This window comes from Pteropus alecto, unplaced genomic scaffold, assembly GCF_000325575.1.
Source record: "Pteropus alecto unplaced genomic scaffold, ASM32557v1 scaffold313, whole genome shotgun sequence".
Lineage (NCBI taxonomy): Eukaryota > Metazoa > Chordata > Mammalia > Chiroptera > Pteropodidae > Pteropus > Pteropus alecto.
In genome coordinates, this window is record NW_006434832.1 from 919457 (window position 1) to 929639 (window position 10183).

A 10183-nucleotide genomic window follows, 5' to 3' on the forward strand; every position below is an offset into this window, starting at 1 on the left:
GGCGGGGGCGGGGGGGGAGCAGCGGGGAGGCAAAGGGAGCACGAGCCTAGGGGCGGGGCCGTGGGGGCGGGACCGTTTGGGGGCGGGGCCTAGGAGGCGGGCGGGCGCGGGATTTGCGGTCCCGGCCTGAGTCCTGAAGCGCATCCCTTCCTCAGTACGAACCGCGCGGTGTGTCCTGTCGAGAGGCCGTGAACGAGTGTGACATCGCGGAGACCTGCACCGGGGACTCGAGCCAGGTCTGCCCAGCCCTGCCGCCCTTTGGAGCCCCGGGCGAAGCAACCCTTATATTTATCATTTAGGCTATGTCGAGCGACAGCTGTTCTCCATGCCTCTCTGCTCTGCTTCTGGCATCGCTGCCAGATGATCAGCCTCAGTTTCCTCATCTGAGACAGGGCTTTGTTCATGCCCCCTGGCTTTGCTCCTTCAATCATAAACCCGTATTTATAGTCTGGCTGATATTTCCGGTGCCTGGCGTAGTGCCTAGTGTGTGCTAGGGATCAGAGTGGGTGATAATATTAGGTAACATCTCTTAAATCCTTGTTACGTGCTAGGCATTTAGTTCTCCCAGTTCCGTGAAGCAGGTGAAGGAAACAGGGCAACTGGGAAGGAGGCGGGACCTGGAGGAACCCAGCTGCTGACAGGACTCGCCAACCTATGTGGTCTGAGTTCCAATCCAGGTCTCCTGTCTTTAACATGGAAGAGCCCTGAACTTGAGCCCCCACATGGGGGGCATTTGGCACCCCTTCGTTCTTCCCTGGGGCTAACCTCAGCTCTCAGTCCTGGGCCGTTCTGCTTAGTCCAGCCCCTCTCTCCACAGTGTCCCCCTAACCTGCACAAGCTGGATGGTTACTACTGTGATCATGAACAGGTATGACGGGGTGGGGGCTCCGCCCTCTCAGGGCTTCTGGCTCAGCAGCCTGTTGTCTTCACTCTGACTATTCAGTGTGTCAGTCGCTTGTCTCCTGTTTGTCCGCTAGGGCCGCTGCTACGGAGGTCGCTGCAAAACCCGGGACCGGCAGTGCCAAGCCCTTTGGGGCCATGGTGAGTCTGGCTAGGGGTGGGAGAGGGGACTCTGGAGGACCAAGAATCGGGAGGCTGGGGTGAGGGCAGGTTCTGGCTAAATATGCCCTCCACCAAATGTGTGGCTCCCCAAGCTCTCGAGGACCCAGCCAGAACAGAGGTTGCCTGGAGTGTTGGAAGTGGAGGCCTGAGGTCCTGGGGTGGGTTCTGGGCTGACTTGGCTGACACCTGGCATCATCTGTCTCCTCACAGTGGCTGCTGATCGCTTCTGCTATGAGAAGCTGAATGTGGAAGGGACTGAGCGTGGGAACTGTGGGCGGAAGGGATCAGGCTGGATCCAGTGCAATAAACAGTAAGTGCTAAGGCTCCTGGTTGGGCCCGGCCAGCTCTGGAGCTGGGAGGGTTTTTTCTGAGATGGAGCCAGAGGTTCTTCTAGGATGTGCCTGTGAGTCCTGATGGGAGAATCTGTGAAAAATCAGGATGTGGGGAGAGAGCAGATTCGAGTTCAGTACTTGGGTCAGAGGTCAGACTTGGAGCTCACTGTCTCTACACTGCCCCAACAGGGACGTGCTCTGTGGCTTCCTCCTCTGTGTCAACATCTCTGGAGCTCCTCGGCTGGGGGACCTAGGGGGAGACATCAGCAGTGTCACTTTCTACCACCAGGGCAAGGAGCTGGACTGCAGGTGTTGGCTGGGACCGTGGCTGGGGAAGGGAAGGTTGCAGCTGTAATGGGGTGGGGGGCATGGGCAGAGGCTGGCTGTGCCGTTTCTCCAGGGGTGGCCATGTGCAGTTGGCCGATGGCTCAGACTTGAGCTATGTAGAGGACGGCACTGCCTGTGGGCCCAACATGCTGTGCCTGGATCATCGCTGCCTGCCAGCCTCTGCCTTCAACTTCAGCACCTGCCCAGGCAGTGGGGAGCGCCGCGTCTGCTCCCACCATGGGGTAGGTGCCTGGAGACCGGGGATGCTGGGAGGGGCTTACAAGAGGAGACAGGGCCCTGCTCACCTCAACTGGCCCCACTTCACCTCTAGGTCTGCAGCAATGAGGGGAAGTGCATCTGTCAGCCGGACTGGACAGGCAAAGACTGCAGTATCCACAACCCTCTGCCCACATCTCCACCCACTGGGGAGACAGAGAGATACAAGGGTGAGGCTGGTGCCAGTCGGGGTGGGGCTCTGTCTTTCCCATTTTCCATGCCTGTCCCAGCCAACTGAGCCCTGCCCTCCTCCGCAGGTCCCAGTGGCACCAACATCATCATCGGCTCCATCGCCGGGGCTGTCCTGGTAGCAGCCATCGTCCTGGGCGGCACGGGCTGGGGATTTAAGTAAGAGACATACACGCCCCCTATGCCCCCTGGAGTCCTCAGGGGTTATCAGAACCCCGGGCTGTTGAAGCTGAGGGGGCCTCCCTGAGAGGTTAGCTAAACCATCGTGGTCCGAGCTGTCCGTAGGGTCTTGTTCTAACATTTAAAAAAATTGGTTGCTCATGTTTAAAAAAAAAAAAACAACGGAGATTTTACATTAACAATGCTGACTTCCAACTTCTCTTGAAAAATGAGAAGATTGGGCCCCACTGTGCCTCAGTGTGATCCAGCACAGCCACAGAGAGGAGCTGAGCAGGGCTCCCCGAGGCAGGGCTTGCGGTCTCCCTCCCTAGGTCTCACCCAGCCTGGGCCCTGGGGCTGGTCTAACCCCTTCAGTGTGCAAAGGAGGGACCTGAGGCCCAGGGTCACACAGTGAGTTAGTTGCAGAGTCAGGACTCAAACCCAGGTATCTCTCCCTGGGCCTCAGTGTCTAGGCCCCAGGGTCCCTGGCCCATCTCTGGGGTAAGGGGTTTTGTGGGAGACAAAGGCCCCTCCATGAGAGAAGGGGAAGGTCACAGATGGCTCCTTTTCCTTTCTCTGTCCTCTCCTTGGCTCCTGAAGAAACATCCGCAGAGGAAGGTATGACCCGACCCAGCAGGGGGCAGTGTGACAGCGTCCACGTCATCCCTCCCACCGTCCCTGTCTCCATCTCATTTGTCACCTCGCATTCTGTTGATGGGAAGCCGAGCGCTGATTCCCCCACCCCTGCTGTCGCTGCCGTCACTACAGGGGTGGGAGAACCCCGCTCCGGAATGAAAGTCCTCAGCCTGCCCTTGCCACTTCCCCTTGCCCACACATCTTCTCAGGCCTTGGTCCATTTGCTCCTGCCCTTCCTATGGCCAGACCACCCCTGGCCAGCGGGACCTTGGAGCGGTGCCTCCCAGAGCCACCGTGCCATGGGACGGGAGCCCACCTCTGCATCTCATCTGTTTTGTCTTTCATGTCACCGCTGTGTAACCTCCTGCCAGATACCCTCCCTGGCCAGCCTGTGACTTGCAGCCTCCAGGGCCCTGCACTGACCTCCCAGGGCCCAGCTTGGGGACTCTCTCTCTCTGGGCCCTGCTTCATATCCTCCCCTGATGCCCCCTCTCCGTTCCAGGTCCGGAGGGGCCTAAGTGCCACCCCCCCTCCCTCCGAGCCTGGTACCCACGTCTCCGCCCTGAAACACGAGGCTGCCCTCGCCCGGACACGGAGGGAGGCATCATGCAGTGTCTTCTGGGTCCAAGCCTTTCAACTCCTGGCCCCACAGGGGTTTGGGTGGGGGCCTGTGGCCCTGCCCTCACACCACCAGGGTGGACCAGGCCTGGGGCATTTCCCTCATGGTCACCCACCCCACCTCATTCGGCTTTGGCCTTGCACACCAATTCTCCCTGTGTGAATGTAGCTTCCATCATCACAGATTGCCACAGCTCAGCTGAGGGGAGGGTGGCTAGAGGGATGCCCCAGTGGGCATGGCCTGGGATGGCCCTTCCTCAAAACCAGGCAGCTGGGACCAGAGTTTTAGCTCTCTGGGACTTAGGGGGAGAGGGCTGACATCTACAGTTTTTTGTTTGTTTGTTTGTTTGTTTTTAATGAATCTTAACTGATGAATGTAACTCGGGGGGTGCTGGGGCCAGGGCAGTTGTAGGAATATTTTGACATTTGTGGGAGTGACCAGAGGAACTGAGGCACAGCCATCCCCTGGGCTCTCCCCCAGGATGACCACACCTGGAGTCCTCTCACTGAACAGAGCTGTCCCCAAGCCAGGCAGAGGCTGGGCATCTTTGCTTGCTCCCTCCTCCCAGCCCTGCTGAGCTTGGAGAGAAGTTTGAGTGCTGATTCAAACCAAAGCTGCCTGTTCCGTGCCCAAGTCTAGGTTATGGGTACGGCGACCACACATCCCAGATTGTCTTCAGTTCTAAAATGACTATCCTGCTGTCCTGCCAGGACGCATATATACGGGGGTCTAGAAAATACAGTCCCTGAAATAAAATGGCACCTTCCCCCTTTCAAGCAGGGTGATTCTGGGGCTGACTCAGGGTTTAGGTGCCCCCTGGCATGGCCTAGAGTTTTTGGGCTGGGCCATCTCCCCAGGGAGGACTCTCCCACGTAGAGAAAGCCAGAGGTGGCCCAGTGCCTGGATGGTTAGGGGGCTCTGCCTGTGGTGTGCATGAGGAGGTAGGAAAAGGCCAGTCTCCTGTATGCTCCTCAGCTTCTAGAAAAGTCCTCAAGGCCCTGGCAAACCCATTCCACTCCTCACCCCTCTTCCAGGGCCGAGTAGTAAGTTTACAGTCGTCCTCATTATATCCTCTGATCCCTACTGCAGCCGAGCCTGAGAGACAGGCTGAGTCTGGGCAAAATTGCTCAGTCCTTCCACACAGTCCTGCCCATGGCCTTCCCTCATGACCCTCGCTGGAGACAGAGGAGCTTGGCTGCCGAAGACCAGCTGTCAGGAGCGAAGTGGCAGTCAAGCTACCTATGGATGAAAGCCACAAATGAATGGAGCCCCTCTTTCCAGGGATTCCTCGCCCAGACTCAGCAGAGGTTTCTGAGCATCCCGGGGCCTTTGAGCTGCCTGTTTCAGTCCCTCTGTTTCTGGGGCATCTTTGAGGAGGAATCATGGAAGAGATGGCTCCCTGTTTATCTGCCCCGCCCCTCAGGGCAAACGGGACTGAGGCCCACTGACACCATTTTGGGTGGCTGTCTGTGCCTAAGCAGGGTCCTCAATACTGAGCTCTAGCTGGCACTGCCCAAGTGAGGGGGATGGGTGGAGTACTCCTCTGGCCAGTCCTGCTCCACCAGACCCCCTAAACGGGCTGGGGCAGGAGGGCAAGGGCTGGGTTTTGCACTATTGCTGCAATACCTTATGGCGCCCTCTGGTGGTACACGTGACGATGCATCTGGCACAAGCATTTGGCTCCACATCTCTGCACAAGTGTGAATACCTCTGCACACATGGACATGGCTGTGTGTGCTCACATGGGGGTGGGGGTGTGAAGAACTCAAGACTTCTTGTGACCAGTCCACTTGGCTCCCAGCTGTCTGCATCCTCCTGCCCCCACCCTGGCAGCACCCAGGGACGATGGGAGGCTGCATTGGCCTGGGCCTGAAACTGGCTCCATACAGCATCCTGTATATATGTCATCTGGGGCTTGGGGTGGGGAGGCAGGGACAGGAACATCAATTAAAGATCACGTCTGGGGGCTCATATCAGCCTGTGTCTCTCCTTTCTGTAAATGACAACACTGTAACTAGCGGACCCTTCCCTGTCCTCCCTGGCCCTTGAGGGAGTGTGATGATGGGGGCACCGAAGGCAGGAAGTGAGCACCCAGGACTGGGCTTTGGGCATGGTGTTCCATTCCCCTCCAGGAAATAGGCACTGACTGGGTGGAGGGCCTGGCCCTTCCGCTTCCTCTGCAATCCCAACAAAGCAGAGCAGAGGAGAGGCAAGTTGGAAAGCATCCATTTAAAAGGCAGGACACTCACTTCCCTTTTATGGTTGAAGCCAGAGAAGCCGGTCCTCACCTCCCAAGAGATTCCAGAGAGTTGAATAAAACCGTTAATCTGGTCCCCAGGGCACCATGCTCTGGAGCCCAGAGAATTGTTCTTTTCCCACCTCTGCTTCCTCCTGCTGCCCCCGGGGCAGGAAGGAACTGAGCAATGCTGAGCTCCTCTCCGTTGGAGGTCCACTTTGAGCCAGACAGATATTATCCCTATCTTTCCCTCCAGAGCACTTTGGGCCTGGGAGTATGTGGCTCTGCTAGCTCAGAGGAAAGATAAATGAGAGAGGCGGGGACAGGGAATGAAGGAATGGAAGAATAGAAAGATACTGGGAACAAGAAATAGCAGCAGCGGGCAAGGGCCTCGGAAGAATGAACAGCCGGAAGCTCCAGGATCATAGCCCCATCCCCAATGGACAGGGCCACCTCGGTTCACGTGCAGAGAGTCTAGGATGCAGGGCAGTGCCCTGCTCTGGCATCTCAATCCCCTAGGACATTGGGAACATCTACTTCCAGTCTCCCCACAGCAAGTCAGCTTCTTCCCATTCCACTGAAAGATGAGGCAGCCCAGGTGGAATCACTCACACGGATCGGTTATGACCTGAAGGCTAGGCATGCCCTCTCTGCTCTGGGCAGGAAACTCTATTTCAACTTTCTCTGTTGCCTCTGCCTCTCAACTCTTCCACCCCCATGCTTACCTCTTGTCAGTTCCCAGTCTGTCATGACCTTCGAACTCAGGCTGAGGTGTCTTACAGCTGATCCTTCGATAGTGAAAAGTGTGGCTTCTGGCAGGCAAATGGCAGAGGGCGAAGCTCAGCACTTGTGGTTCTTGAAGGTCAGTGCGCTGTCACTCTTGACACCTGCCTCTCAGCCTCGGGCTGAACTTTGGAGCCACAGGTGTTACCTGCAGGAAGGACAGCCCTCTGATGCCTGCACTCTTCCCATCTGCCCAGGCAGAAGCTTCTGTAGGCTGGAATGGAGCATCAGTTCTGGTCCAAACAGGTAATCTCTTTGGCTTCAGAACATGTCACAGGCAGAGTTTCCTAAAGTGTGTGGCATGGAACCAGAACTTTAAAATTTGCTGCAAAAGCCACTTACTACTGCAAGGTATACACAGGTACGTTTTTTCAAAAGTAGAAAATCCTTTGATAAGATCACTACCTCAGGCTGTCTCTCCCTAAACCAGAGCTCACCTGGTGAGGATTTCTGGGTGGATCATAGGTGCAGATTTCAAGCCCTCGTCCTATTTGTTCAAGCTGATCTGTGCGCCCCCTCAATGCCATGAGTTAAAGGCGGCCCCAGTGGAGAGCTGCTGGGGTCACTAAGGCCACTTGCTGAGTTGAAGGGGTGACAATACATTCTTATGGCTCACCCCAGGGTCTAGACCCATGCTGTCCAATAGAACAGAATGCAGCTCACAAATGCCAGCTACATATGTATTTGTCAATTTTTCTAATAGTCTCATTACAAAAGGAAACAGGTAAAGTTAATATCGATACATTTTATAAAATCCAATATATCCAAAATCAACATAAAATAATCATTCAGATGTTACATTGGTTTTTTGTTTGTTTTCTGGGATTTGTTTTTTTCCACTAAGTCTTTGAATCAGGAGTGTATTTTGCACTAACCTACCTCACTCCCTGGGTGAAGGGCCAAGGACAGTGATGTCCAGTGTACTCACTGGCTATGTGCTGCCTTGGGGGCAGCCGGGGCCCCTGGGCTCTGTCCTGGAGCCCACCGTCTTCTCCGGCCCTGCTTCGGTTGGGCTCTGAAGTTTTAACTGCTGCTTCTCCCACCCCCAGGCGACCCCTTGGACACAGTCCTGGCCTTCAGCCACCTGAACCCCTGCCCACTTGGCAGCCTACAGGTTTCCTGACAAGTGTCTGACCAGCTGCCAATCTCTATTCCCCCCAAGAGCCGTCTGCTTCTTTCTGGCAGCTGTAGTGCCCACTTGGGTTTAAAAATAAACTCATTGTCTGTCTTTCTCCAGCCTAACCCCAGTAACTTCCTCCAGGTTGAGCCTGATCCTGACTGCCTCTGAAAATAAGATGCCACCATCATTCCAGAGGCCGCTGCAAGGAGTATGTTCCAGCGTCTCCACTGAGGACAGACCATACGAAGTTCGTCCCAGAACACTCCGTTTTGTCGAGGCACCTGACCCTCCTCTAAGCTGAGGATCGTTCCTGGGTTGAGGATTTAAGCACAGGAGTCGGGTGGTGGAAGCAGGGCTAATCTTAGGGGGACAGACACTCCCAAGGTTGCTCAGACTGATGTCATTACAAAACCGTAGTCTCCAACCTTAACTGGGCGCTCACAGCAGCAGCGCAGGCGCACCTGCGTTTACCTGGTTGATGCTCCTCCCTCTCCCCGCCGTTTAATTCCACCTCCTATGCGCTCTACAAAACTCACCTCATCCCACCCCTCTTCGCCCAGATAACCTTTCTGCTTCTGCTTCACACTCAATCTGAAACCCCATTCTTAAGGCCATGGCAGCACCCCACTGCATTCTTTTTGAAAATTAAATTTATTGGGGCCACATTGGCTAATAACATTACATAAGTTTCAAGTGCACAATTCTATAGTACGTCATCTGTATATTGTACTGTGTGCTCGCCGCCCATAGTCCCGCCTGCATTCTTACCCGTGCTCTTGGGACCTTTTCCCAAGGGTCACCTTGAACCCCAACCCTTCCTACCTTCTGAGGACATCATGCTGCCACTTACCAATCCTTCCCCCTGCTGTCTCCTTCCCATAATCCAGGACGTTCCAAGGCCTTGAAAACAAGAACAAAAACCACCCCTGGCCACCTGCCCCACATCTTCACAACCACGTTTCTTTATAGAATCACCCGTTCCCACCGACACATTTCCTCGCCAGTCATCAATCTCTGGAGCACACACCGGAGGTCGCCAACTCCAAATCCATCTCCTCCTGCATCCCGTCGTCTGCATCCTGAGCACCACTCCTCCGGCTGTGCCCTCTCTCGTGCCTCCTCAACCCTGCAGCTCTGGCTCAGCTCTCTGTCCCCTACTTGCCTTTCTACATCATTTCAGGCCCATTTTCCCATTCGAGCCCCAACCTTGGGAATGTCTTTCTGTTTCTTGAAGGTTCTTGCCCTCAGACCTTCTCCCCATTTATGACTTCACCCCCGCTTCATCTGGCTGACATCTTCTAGGTCTCAGTTTATGTTACTTTCTCCAGAGAGCCCCCCTGGGTTGGAGCACTTCTTGGCTCTACTTCCTAGATCAGAGCACTCAGCATGCTGCATCGTGAGAGCCTGTCCATCCCGTCCCCCCATAGGCATCATCAGCTCTATGAAAGGTGGGGCTGGGGATGCCTTTCACGGTGTCATAGTCCCAGCAAGTAATCTGGTGCCTGCAACATTTGTGGTGCTTAATAAATGTTTGTTGAGTGAAAAAGAAGCAGTCTGAATGAAAATCCAGACCAGCCCACGGCTATTCTTTGTAATTAGAGTTGGATCTGGAATTTGAGTGATCTTTGGGATGTGGAAGCAAACTTTTTATTTGAGATATGCTGCTTGGCATGTGCTCACTGTGGGGATTGATTTCCCACTGTACAACAGAAAGAGTAACTGACTTGTTGCTGTAAAGAAAGAATTGAGATTCTATTCCCAATCTCATCCCTCCACCTCAACTAACTCCTCTCTTTGCCTTTCTAGATTTATCAGTGGAAACATCATTCTTCCAGCACCAGGCACCCTCATCTGTGACGCCTGAGAACTCACAGCCTCTAGCCCCGAGTGCTTCCTGTGGGCTGGGCGCTGGCACAGCATCCTGGTTGATCCTCACACTCGCCACATGTGGCAGGGCTATTGCTAGCCCCACTTCATAGGTAAGGACAGCTAGCCTTAGAGGACGCACCTCCTTGAACTATGTTGCTTATAACACTCATCTGACACTTTCATGTAAAGGTCTTATTTTCTGCAGCTATATAATGCCACCCAGAGTCTTGTTTTCCATCTCTTTGCCTCTTCCTTGGAGCCTTTATACAGGGCCTTTACGCAGGACCACCTAATACATCCTTGCTGGTGAGGGCAGTGACACATGGTTGTTCCTGCGGTCAAGGGCGGAGACAGCTCGGCACTGAGGCAGAACAGGCCTGCTGCTCCAACGCAAGAGCCAACCTCTCCCTTCAAAGGACTTTTTATGGATTCTTCCCTTTTCCGAGTATTTCATAAGTGTCAAAGATTTATAGTGTTTACTTACTAAGATACTTTCCCAGTATCTACAGGTGCTTAAGGGGAAACAATAAAAGAAGTAAAGAAAATATCCTAATAATTGTTGTTGTTGTTGAAAA

The 10183-nt window shown here is 54.5% G+C and overlaps 1 protein-coding gene across 1 annotated transcript in view; it reads left to right on the forward strand.

Moving 5' to 3' along the window:
- The window catches only part of ADAM11 (ADAM metallopeptidase domain 11), a 19965-nt gene extending 14405 nt beyond the window's left edge, over positions 1-5560 (forward strand). The window contains exons 18-26 of the mRNA XM_015588017.2: positions 156-236; positions 818-868; positions 978-1041; positions 1273-1372; positions 1584-1703; positions 1795-1963; positions 2053-2167; positions 2255-2345; positions 2946-5560. Of these exons, the coding sequence (XP_015443503.2) occupies positions 156-236; positions 818-868; positions 978-1041; positions 1273-1372; positions 1584-1703; positions 1795-1963; positions 2053-2167; positions 2255-2345; positions 2946-2994 (840 nt within the window). The 3' untranslated portion in view covers positions 2995-5560. The remainder of the gene's footprint in view (positions 1-155; positions 237-817; positions 869-977; positions 1042-1272; positions 1373-1583; positions 1704-1794; positions 1964-2052; positions 2168-2254; positions 2346-2945) is intronic.
- The last annotated feature ends 4623 nt before the right edge of the window (positions 5561-10183 follow it).